Source organism: Chrysochloris asiatica, unplaced genomic scaffold (genome assembly GCF_000296735.1).
Source record: "Chrysochloris asiatica unplaced genomic scaffold, ChrAsi1.0 scaffold00008, whole genome shotgun sequence".
NCBI classification, from domain to species: Eukaryota; Metazoa; Chordata; class Mammalia; order Afrosoricida; family Chrysochloridae; genus Chrysochloris; species Chrysochloris asiatica.
Window position 1 is genome coordinate 9,643,132 of NW_006408526.1, and position 12,772 is coordinate 9,655,903.

Here is a 12,772-nt window from a genome sequence, read left to right on the forward strand (position 1 = left end):
TTGTTAAAATGTTTATATTACCCCGACCTCAAAAATTATTTTTCCATGGCACAAAAATATCCTGTTTTTTGGAAGACACCCTACCCAGAAAAAGACAAGTGGAGTCCTGGTGTGGCACTGTGGTCTAATGCATCAGACTGCAAAGTCATTTGCAACACAAGGTCAGTGGTTCAAGTTCACCAGCCACTCCTTGGAAACCATATACAGGATTGCTATGGGCCAGAATCAACTCAACGGCACTTACCAACAACAACAACAAATTACTGATAAAAGTTGCCTGCAACCATCCATTGATGACACTGAGACATGTTTAAACACTTTGTGTTTGGAATAAGCCATGTATGTATGAACTAGAACCCTAGTATCACTATTGTAACATGCCATTGTGTCATTTCTAACTCATAGTGACCCCATGCACAACAGAAAGAAATACTACCCAGTCCTGTATAATCCTCACAATTGTTGTTATGTTTGTGCCCATTGCTACTGGCACTGTGTCAATCTATGTCATTGAGGGTCTTCCTCATTTTTGCTGACCCTCCACTTTACCAAGCACTATGGCCATCTCCAGGACTGAGCCCTCCTGACAAGATGTCCAAAGAATGAGAAACAGAGTCTCTCCATAATTCCTTTTAAGAAACATTCTGGCAGTACTTCTTCCAACACAGGTTTGTTTGTTCTTCTGTAATATTCTTTGCCAACACCATAATTCAAATGCATCGATTCTTCTATGGTCTTCTTTATTTATTATCCAATTTCCACATACATGCACACAAGGCAAATGAAAAGAGCATGGCTTGAATCAGGCACACTGAGTCCTCAAAGTAACATCTTGGCTCTTTAACATATTAAAGAGGTCCTTTGCAGCAGATTTGTCTAATACAATACTTTATTTGATCTCTTGACTGTTGCTTCTATGAGTTTTGATAATTGTTGTGAAGATGTTTTTCCTTATAATGAGGTGTTAGTTTTTGATCTTCATCAGTATTTCAAGTCTTCTTTGTTTCTAGCATATTAAGTTATATCATCTGTGTATTACATGTTGTTAATTAGTCTTCCTCTGATCCTGATACCATGTTCTTCTTCATATAATCCAGCTTCTCAGATTATTTGTTCAGCATATATATTGAAGGAGTATGATAAAAGGATACAACCCTGACACACACCTTTTTCTGATTTTAAACCATTCCATATCCCCTGGTTCTGTTCAAACTATTGCCTCTTGGTCTATGTACAGGTTCCTTATGAGCACAATTAAGCTTTATGGAACACCCATTTTTTGAAATGTTATCCATACTTTGTTATGATCTGCAAATTCAAATGCCTTTGCAAAGTCAATAAAACACAAGTAAACATCTTTCTTATATTCTTCACTTTCAGTCAAGATCCCTCTGACAGCAATGATAGCCTTAGTTCCAAGTCCTTTTCTAAATCCAGCTTGAATTTCTGGCCGTCAGGGTACTACTGCAACAGTTTTGAATTATCCTCAGCAAATTTTTACTTGCATGTGGTAGTAATGATAAATGTCCAATAATTTCTGCATTCTGTCAGTTCACATTTCTTTGGAATGGGGACAAATACAGATCTCTTCCAATCCATTGGTCAGGTAGCTGTCCTCCAAATTTCTTGGCATAGATGAATGAGTACCTCCTGTGTTGCATCAGTTTATTGAAACACTTTGATTTGTATTCCATCAATTACTAGAGAATTTGCCTTCATTGAAGTGTTGTTGTTTTTGCCAATGCCTTCAGTACAACTTGGACTTCTTCCTCCAATACCATCAGTTCTTGATCATGTGCTACCTCTTGAAATGGCTGAACATTGGCCAATTCTTTTTGGTACTGTGACTCTGTGTATTCCTTCCATTTCCTTCTGCTGCTTCCTGTGTCATTCAATATTTTAACCATAGAATCCTTTAATATTGTAACTCAAGGAGTGAATTTTTTTCTTCAGTTCTTTCAGGTTGAGAAATGCTAAGTTGCTCTTTTTTGGTTTTCTAACTCCAGATCACTGAACATGTCATTATAATACTTTGTCTTCTCAAGTTCCTTTTTGAAATTTTCTCTTCTTCTCTTTTACCTACTCATTTCTTCCAGTCATTTTAGCTTCTCTATGTCTGTGAACCACAAGGTCAGCAGTTTGAAACTATCAGCTGTTCCGCGGGAGAAAGAGGAGACTTTCTGCTCCCGTAAAGATTTACAGCCTCAGAAACCCTATACAGGGTCGCCATGAGTCGGAACCGACTCTCTCTCTCTCTCTGGCATTTAGGAGTCCGTGAAATGCAGACTGTATGGCAGGGCTATGACAAGGAAGGAGTACAGTGGTTCTGTATGATAAACCACTGGACTGCAAACCATAAGGTCTGCTGTTCGAGTCCGCCAGCCTACCCACGGGAGAAACATGAGGCTTTCTGCTCCCACGAAGATTGGCGGCGCTGTGGAGTAATGCTTCAGACTGCAAAGCTGGTTTGAACTGCAAAGTTTGTGGTTCAAGTTCACCAGCTGCTCCTTGGAAGCCCTATACAGCGTTGCTATGGGTCGGAATCAAATCGACAGCACTTAACAACAACAAACCGTACAAAAAGTCGTTATGAGTAGGAACTGACTCGATGACACTAACAAAAATAACATGATAGGGAAGATCACTGCAAAGGTAATAGCAGAACTCTATTCTGCTTCGAGTGGGTGGGAGGAAGCAAGGAAAGAAAAGATCCACTTCATACAGCTTCTTGAAGAGATGGCATTTAGGGATAAGAAAGATTCACACTCAAAACTCCACCACAGAATTTGATAGTTACACAATAAAGTACCCCCAAAGTAATCATTTTGGAATCCCCAAGGGTGACGTTTGCTTGTATCTGGGGATTTTCCATCTCAATGCCTTTCATCACTTTCAATAGCCCATAAAAAGACCACGTAAAAAATTAGGTAGAACTGAATCCGCCCCTAAAGCAAAATCCAACTCTGGGCTCCACCAACTCTACGCGTCCCTGAGAAGGCTAGAGTTTCCACCCACCTTCTCCTGGGCTACTTCAAAGTTAGGGGCTTGGGACAGCCTCTGGAATCTTCTATTGGCTGCCTCGGACGCCTCGCCCCTCCCCGCCCCCGACTCCCTGGTTTCCGTCGCGAAGGACGCGGCGTCGGTTGGTTGTCAAGATGGCGGCCGCGTCAGCTGGGTCGCTGCCGCAGCTGCTGCCGCTACCGGATAAGATCAACCCCGCCGCAGCTGCATTCGCCGCTACAGTCACCAGTGCCTCTGCGCGGGAGACAGGACTGTCGCGGCCGACCCTTCCGCGCCCGTGACGCGGGGTCTGAGAGACGGCGTGTAGGGAGGAGCCGAGGAGGAGGAAACCAGAGCTGCCATGAGGGAGGCGCTAGGGGCGAGCGGGGAGGCGGCGCGGAGGTGAAGGATGCTGGCCGGGAGGCCTGGGGCCCGGAGCGCGGTGGCAGATCTGGGAGCTGAATCCTCGGACAGCCGCGGTAGAGGCCCCCTTAGCCCTCCGCAGAGAGACTGGCGTCACCGACCTGGCGCTTACCTGTATCCTTCCCAAGCGGGGGCTGCCGGGGTAACGGTGTAGGAAGCAGGACAGATTCTTATTTCCATTAGATAATTGCCACTGATGCAAGGTGATGGAAATTAGCAAGTCATCTTAGGGTTGATACGTACTTTAATACCTAAGATTACAACATTTTATCCATTTCCCCCACCCTGTTACCCTTCCCACTCCCATTTTTTAACTTGGGTATGAAATTTTTGTGAATTTTAAAACACATCAACCATGTATTCCGTAGAGATTGTATTTTGCTTTCTAGACGTCTTATGCCATTATATGCTTTACTTGCATATTATATACCTCTTATGCTACTTAGGGAATTGCACAAGTAAAATATTTTGCTGTCCTACAAGAGCATGTTTTAATCATTAGCCCAGCATGCCCCTAAAGGATAGCACTGGTAATTTGTTTTGTTTCCCTGTCCTCTGCCAAATCTGTTGTCAAGAGAGAAAGCAAAGAGGAAACTAGAAACAAGGAACCTGGGTGCTAAACCAACTGGGTTATCTCTGATTGTCCCTCTCAAAGTTACTCTAGCCCACCTTTGGTGTTTCTGTTGGTTGTATTGTAGAAACCTTTTTTTTTTTTTTAAGTGAGTTTTATTTTTTCCAAAATATGTAAACCATGTTTATTCTTTGAGGGCATGTTATGATCATTAGAATTTAACCTTTGTACTCTCAAAGGAATTAGTTCTCAGTAATGATGCTGTATAATCATTCTCGATAACGAGTGTCTTCTCTTTCCAAATTAACCCTTCTTCCTAAACCTGTTGTTTCCCATTTCTTCTGGAAAGTTACAACTTGAGTAACAGTTCGTTTTTATTGAGCGCCTGTTTCGTGGCCCATTCTGTGCTAGATGCTAGAAATCCAAGAGTAGCGAGGAAGACACGTATGTAGAGAGCTTCCCAAAATGTATAAATGACCATTCTCTGATTATGCTGTCCTTAAGCTTCCATTCATTCTGTCGTTTTTCTCTTTGTCAAGCTGCTCGAAATGGTAGTTTGCTCTAGCAGCCTGTAGTTCTTTTCTTCTGTTGATTGTTAATCCTATTCATTTTGGCATTTTCCTTGTTATACTCCAAACTATAGTATTCAGTCACTGATGTAGTCTGAAATAAACAGGATCATTTCTGTATAGATTTCGCCCTGTCCCTTGCCATTATATTTTCTTGGATACTGAATTCCTATTGCACTTACCCTGATTTGTTTCTAAATTGGAAATACAAAAGTATTGTAAATGGCTCATTGGCAAAGCATATTTGCCATATTTCTATTTCCACTAATCAAACAATTATAGACTTAATTTTTTTAGACTTTATGCATATGAACACTAATGCAAACATCAAAGGAAATATTTGTAAGTAGAATTCAACAATACACTGAATGGACACAACCAAACTGACTTTATGCAACACTGTAATGATGGTTTTCTGTTAAAAAAAATATATTATTACTAAAAATATACTTAAATATTAGTCCTGGTGTGGCACTGCTAGTTACTATGCTGGACTGCAATGTCAGTTTTGAATGCAAAGTCAGCAGTTCAAGCTCACAAGTGGCTTTTTGGAAACCTTATATAGGGTCGCTGTAAGTCAAAACAAACTCAACAGCACTTAACACCTCCTAGAAATACCAGGAGGTTTCCGAATTCTGTGAAAAGTGGAATTAAAAGGTAATGGAATTTTTCCAAACTTTTGGGAGCTCCCTAATATAGTTAAAATTAAGGAAGTTATAGAGGGTCATTTCAATAGATGCCCAACTTTGATAAAATTCAAAGTTATAAAGATTTTAAATTTGAATAGAATTCTTTTTGAATAAAGACTATGAATACTAAATCAAGAACTATCATTATGGCTAGTTGGAGAACCACTAAAGCAACTTTGTAAGTATTATTTGGAGATTCTTAGTGGTGCTGTGGGTTAATACGCTCACCAGCCGCTCCTTGGAAACCATATACAAGGGCACTGTAAGTAGGTACTGGCTTGATGGCACTTCACAAATGGCTATGTGGACTCCTGGTGTGGCACTGTAGGATCAGCACTATAAGTCGTGTAGACTCTACAGCACTTAACAACAACAACAATAGCTTTGTATCCCATTGAATACCTGATGCAGAGTGTGTACTCAAATTTGTTAAATGAATGACTAAATTAAAAAGTAAAACAGGAAATAACCATGAGCCATGGGACAAACACCAATGGGACAAAAAAATCATAGTCTTAAAACTTCACCACATGAGTTTTGAGTATAAATTCCATACAGCCCATCCAGGTTTCTGTTAAAGATGTTTTCTCATTGAGTCACAAGTTTAATGCTATTAAAGAACCAAACCTATGAAGCTCATCTGATTAATATTTGCTGGTATGGTGCTGTGGGTTAATGTGCTGGACTGCAGAGTTAGTTTGAACCAAGATCCGCGGTTCAAGCTCACCAGCTGCTCCTTGAACACCCTATACAGGGTCGCTATGGGTTAGAATCGACTCAACAGCACTTAACAACAACAACAATAAAAATTGTTCAAAAAGTTAATGTAAAGAAAGTTCTTTCATATCGCCCTCATAGTGGGCCCTTTTTTCTCATAAATAATTCCATTTTATCCTAGCACTACCTTGATACTCTTTCTCCCTACTTAGTTTATATCCTATTCCTGACTATCTAAACTATTGTCCCACATCCTTGATTCTCTGCACTACTCCTACCTCAACCACCCAGTTGCTACTAAAATACTACTTCTCTATTCCTTCACTTAAAATGCTGTCTGAGAAGATTTATAACTAAGTATAGGGTGACACAACTACACCTTCATGTTTTCCAGCTTTACCTGAGCAGGATTTTCTAATTGATCCTTTCATTGCCTAATTCTTTTTTTTGGTAAGATTTTGTAGATAATATAATATTTTTCACTAATTGAATGAATGCTAACTTCATTGTTTTTAAATTTTTGTTAGGTATGATGGTGGTGGTGGTTCTGACTCAGAAACCCTATATGGAGTTTCCTAAGCTATAAATCTTTATGGGAGCAGAAACTCCCAGCTTTCTCCCAAGGAGCAACTGGCAAATTCGAACTACTGACCTGTAGTTAGCAGCCCAGTTCATAATCCACTGTGCTACAGGGCTTCTTGTGTTAGGTATGATGGATTTTAATTAAATATTATATGGGACACATGTCCAAGAGGACTCTGTTCATAGAGTATGTAGGATATGGCATGGATAAAAAATACTCACTTGAATATTGCCTAATCCCAAATACCACATCTTCCCAATAACACATGGGAAATAGTAAATATATCTATATAAGCCTTATTTCACTATATAAAGCACCACGTTATCATGCACAGCAATATATTGCCAACAAACTGCCTTCTGTTTAATAGTTACTCTAGGCTGCACCTCAATGCCGGTGCTTACTATAAATGAGAAAACTCTCCCACAAACCCCATAGACAGAAAACCGAAGTGGTGTTTTTACACAATACAAGTTAACACCTGTGCTGTTAACACCTGGATCTTTATCACCTTCCACTTCCTTTATAAGATAATTGATGCCATGAACCTCCTCAGGTCCCTCCCAGCAGACAGCACTACAAACCCACACCCTCCCTCCATCCTACCACATCTTTTATTTTTTTGCCCACCTTCTCTTCTACTCACTGATGGGCTATCATTTTTACTGTAAAATGTGAATCCATTCAATTGTGCCCTTATTTCCAGCCCTTTTTTCCTTATTTCCTCAGTAACAATGCATCATAAATCATTCCCACCTAAACCTCTCATAATTTATTTTACATTTCTTTTAATGATCTTTTTTCCCCCTACAGTGGTAAACATGCTTAGATTTGTCTATACTTGTAATTACTAGTCTCTTTGATCCCAAGAATGCTGCTAGCTCTTCTTTAATAATCTATCTCATTCAGACCTCTAAAAACAGTCATTTATATTCTGACTCTACCTTTGAGTCAAACCTCTTACTCCATTTCAAAATAAACTTGCAATGAATAAAGAATATGGACATAAATGTAAAGTTACAAAGGAAAACTAACAGAATTTCAACATTTTTCATGTGTTTGACGGTAACTCTAAAAATTAATTTAAAACATCAATGTAAGGAGAAAGTGCATAATTAAAGAAAACTGGGACTGTCTGGGGAAAAAATACCTGCACTGATAATAGAGGATTAACATCCTAGTCTATCTGTATTGAAATTGATTTTCAAAATTCAAATTATATATAGATAAATGGCCAATTGCTGTGAACTGACTACCAATAAAGAAACTTAAAATAAGTAATCAAACATGGGAAGTACTCTGTTTTGCTAATGTGTAAATGTAAGACATAATTTTCTACCTAGTCATTCTAAAAAAAAAAATTAATACTACCCTATTCTTCTGTATTCTCTGGTATGGATTGCATCTCAATGTAAAGAAAACAAAAATCCTCACCACTGGACCAATAAACAACATCCTTATCAACAGAGAAAAGATTGAAGTTGTCAAGGACTTCATTTTTCTTGGATCAACTATCAACACTGAAAGAAGCAGCAGTCAAGAAATCAAACGATGTATTGCATTAGGCAAATCTGCTGCGCAAGACCTTTTTAAAGTGTTGAAGAACAAAGATGTCAGCTTGAGGACTAAGGTGCACCTGACCCAAGCCATGGTATTTTCAGGGACCTCATATGCATGCGAAAGCTGGACAGTGAATAAGGATGATCGTAGAACTGATGCTTTTGAGTTACGGTGTTGGAGGAGAATATTGAGAGTGCCATGGGCTGCCAAAAGAATCAATAGGTGCGTTTTGGAAGAAGTGCAGCCAGAGTGCTCCTTGGAGGCCAAGGTGGCCAAACTTCGTCTCTAATACTTCAAACATTTTGTCAGTAGGGACCAGTCACTGGAGAAGGATATCATGTTTGGTAAGGTAGAGGGTCAGAGGAAAAGAGGAAGACCCCAGCAGGATGGATTGGCAAAATGTCAGCATCAGTGGGCTCAAGTGTGGCAACAGTAGTGAGGTTGGCCCAGGATTTGGCAGTGTTTCGTTCTGCTGTGCATAGGGTCACTATGAGTCAGTACTGACTCAATGCACCTAACAACAACAACAATATTCTTCTGAGGTTTTGAAATTGATACACATACTTCTGAAACATCTTGTGTTTTCGTTTAAAGGTTACACAGCAAATTAGGTTCACATCAAACAACTCTACATAATTTGGTTGTATTTTACACACTGTCAACTTTTATATTATTTCCATTTTGGTTGCTTTGTTCACAGAAACCTTGCTTCCCTGCCCCTGTGTCTTCTCATTTCTGTTTTAGAGTAAGAGTTGACCATTTGGTCTCCCATAGATGGTTGTTTAAATGAGGACAGTACTCATGAGTGATACTGTTTATTTTATTAACAGTCTGATACTAAAAGAAGACTTCATGAAATCATTTTGGCTCAAGGTTTAAAGAGTATCTCAGGGCTATACTCTCAGGGTTTCCTCCTGTCTCAACTGGTCCAGTAAGTCTGAACTCTAAGAATTTGACTTTGTTCCACATATTTCTCCCACTCTATCTGGCTCTCTCTATTGTGTTCCAGATCAGAACAGTGGATAGTGGTACCCAGATATCACATCTGGTCTCAGAATAGAAGAGGTCATGATTCATGCAAACTTTTAGTCTTGTGGAGTTCTCTGGGTCTTTGGGTTTATTCATTCTCTTACTCTGGACCCGTAGAGACCAATAGTTATTTCTTAGTTAGCTACTCTCAGGCTCTTAGGGCCTCAGATGCTATTCCTCAAACTAGGATGTAAAGAATAAACTTTACGTACTACATTATACTACTTGATCGAGTTGTCACACAAGACTGTTGTCCTCTACCTTGTGGTAAACCAACCCCACAACGTGTTTAATAAGCATCCGTTTGCACCCCTTATGTGTTTTGTTATGAATATGAATATGAGAATGTAAAAAATTTTTGCTATTGGGTTTTCAGTCTATATATGCACTGGTTTATTCCAAACAAAATGTTTTTAAACATGCCTCTATGATTAGTAGATGGCTAGAGACAAGTTTTCTCAGTAATACGCTTGTCTTAGTGTCATTACACTACCTTGTAAAAAAAAAAAAAAACAATTCTTTTTGTGACTTGGGAAAAAAATGATTTTGAGATCAAGGCTAAGAGCAAATTTTTAACAAAACTCAAGTAGACATCTTCCCAAATCATTCAAAGTTTTGCACAAGTTTACAGGAATGCTACCCAACATACAACGTTTAGATGGACCTTGTTTTAAGGAAGGCCCACAAGACCTAAAAGATGAGCCAAGAGAGGGAAGACCATCAACCTTGAAAATGAAGAAACTTGACTAAAGTCCAGTAGAACTGCTCCATAGGATTTCTGAGACTGTAAATCATTACGAAAGCAGATAGATTTACCTGTCTTATATGGACATAGATTTGAATTACCAAGCTTGCAGTTAGCAGACCAATGCTTAATCCACGGCACCACCAGCTAAATAGCAACATAACGGAAAAAGAATGAGCTCCCATTAGGAAAGGTTCAAACAACCATAAAACTCAAGTAAATTGATTGTATTAAAACATATAATAAGATTTTTAAATAATATTTACACTGAACCACTTTGGTGGTATTATATGCCACTGAATAGACTGTGATTCATTAACAATCCCATGTGTCAGAATAGAAAAGCCCCATAGAGTTTTCTAGTCTGTAGTCTTTACTGGAGCAAGTCACCAGGCCTGTTTTCCCATAAAACAGCTGGTGGGTTCAAACAACTGAGCACGTGACCATTATACCATCAGGTCCCCTTCAGAGAGATCGTAGAACCCTAAAATTAATATGTTTTGAATTAGCAATTAAATTATGGACAGCATAATTTACTATTGAGTGTATTTCTAGTATTCAGTTTTACTATTAACAGTTTCTGTCATATAAAAAATTAAGAGAATCTCATCAAGAATATTTTGAGCCTTTACTCATGGAAACCTCAAGATCAAGTTCAAAATTTGAAAGTACCAGCCATTACACAGTAGAAAGATGAGGCTTTCTGCTTTCGTAAAGATTTAAAGCAGGCTGCTTAGTCTCAGAAGGGAACTAGCTATACCCTGTAATCTATAACTTCATTGCAATATCAATTATTTCTGTATCTAAAGATGAGGTTTTGAATAGTGATCAAAGTGGTAACTAACTGTTGGTTGTTTGGATAATTGTATATTCCTGAGTGTTTTGGTGCCTATCCAAAATAATAATAATAATAATAATAAGAGGGAATAGAGGCATGTATTGTTGAATGATGATGCATTGAGGGGATTGTAATCATTGCAATGAAATAAAAGACACAATACAAACTATAGAACAATAAATAAAAAAACAAAAGTGGTAACTGATATGCAAGATGACCATTTTTTTAAATTCAAAATCATTAAAAACAAATATTGTGATAAATTTGATAAAGTTGATTGTAACTTGAAATTCAACTAGATAAATGGGGAAGATCACTGAGCTCATCCATACAATCTATTTAATGAATTAAATTTAATATAATAAATTTCAAACGAATGAAAAGGATTTAGGATAACCAAAATGTTAATTTGATTAGAGTAACCAAAAATTTTAATTTTCTTTGGCAACTTTATGGCTAAACATATTACTCTGCATGGTTTTCCTAGAGTTTTTGGAATTTATAAGTAAATCATTAACTTTGTAAATAACTATTTTCCAATCATTCCAGTTATATTTCTATTTATTGAGTTTAACTTTAATACTACAGATTAAAGGATCTATTGAACTGTTTAATTCATCTACTTTCTACTAGTAATATATAACCTTTCTTTTTCCTATGTACATGCCTAAGATAGTTATCTTGCTAGTAAATATTCAAATATCTGTATAATGAATGAAAAAATATGAGTCTCTTTATCTGAGCTCTTGATTTCTGAAAAGTAATTTGTTTTTTCCTGGGAAAAGTGAGATGTGTCTGAAGTTCTCATACTAAAACTTTTTTTACATAAAGCCTCAACCAGCCTTATACTAACACTTATTTGTACCCGTACTAATTATGCTATAAAAACATTGTATCATTAGCATGAGAATGTAGTTCTGTTCATCAGATAGCACTGATACTCATACAGTAAAGTCATAAACCATTGTCCTTAACTTATACTAAACTATTAGAGATATGAAAATTAATCTAGAGAAAAATTTAGAAGAAGAGCGCCAAATATTACTACAGCAACAAAAAATATGTAGAAATCGAGCACGTAAATATTTTGTGGAGTCAAACCGAAGAAAAAAGTAAGTAATTATATTCTGTATAGATGTGTAGAATTTTCAAAATAATTGTAAATTAGTAATTTCTCTAGTTAGTAGCATTTTATTAACTGACCTAACGATAGTGCTTTATGTATAAAATACTAATATTCTTGTGGCTTTGTAAATTTTATTACTGTTTTTCTACCTAAAACAAAAGATGGTGGTGTATTGTCTAATTCACTAACTGTGACCTTAATAGTCTTCTGTCATAGAGCTGTTTATTACAATGTCATATAAACCAAACCAAATCCACTGCCATCAGTTGGTTCCGATTGGACAGAGTAGAATTGCTCCTCAGGGTTTCTAAGACTAAATCTTTGTGGGGGCAGATAGCCTCATCTTTCTTATGTGGAGCAACTGGTGAATTTTAACCACTGGACTTGTGGTTAGTAGCACCACATTTAGCCCACTGTGCCAGCAGGGCACATCACAATGTCATATATACATCTTAAAATGACTATAAAGAGTGTTATCTTTTTTCTTTAGATTTTATGGTGAATTTTTTTATTGCTAATTAGTAGTTAATTTCTAAAGAAATTCACTGTAATTTTGATTTATAATTCATTTCCATATTATTTTCCCAATTGTGCTGCCTTCATCCAATCACAAAAGTAGAAAAGAATATGAATAATAGTGCAAATGTGAGTGGGGATAAAAAAACATCCCATGGAGACTGGAATTCAAAGTAGAAATACAAAGTGTGCAATCATTGTTTAACACTTTTAAGGACTTCTTAAATTATTGGATTTTTAAATTTTGAGGCAGTGGTTTTGCCATTTTTTTTTTACTGTTGTTGTTCTGTCTTGTCATTTCTTCAATACATGAATAGCAGAAAGTCCCTAGAGCTTATTAACTACATCATTGGCATGTGTTGTAAATCCCATTGGGGAATATAAAATTGTTTACCTTTAAAAAAAA

The 12,772-nt window shown here is 37.4% G+C and overlaps 1 protein-coding gene across 1 annotated transcript in view; it reads left to right on the forward strand.

The window, feature by feature from the left end:
• Positions 1-3,409: 3,409 nt before the first annotated feature.
• Positions 3,410-12,772, forward strand: part of KIAA1377 (KIAA1377 ortholog) — a 99,115-nt gene continuing 89,752 nt past the window's right edge. Inside the window, exons 1-2 of the mRNA XM_006833949.1 lie at positions 3,410-3,537; positions 11,717-11,836. Coding sequence (XP_006834012.1) covers positions 3,410-3,537; positions 11,717-11,836 — 248 coding nt within the window. The remainder of the gene's footprint in view (positions 3,538-11,716; positions 11,837-12,772) is intronic.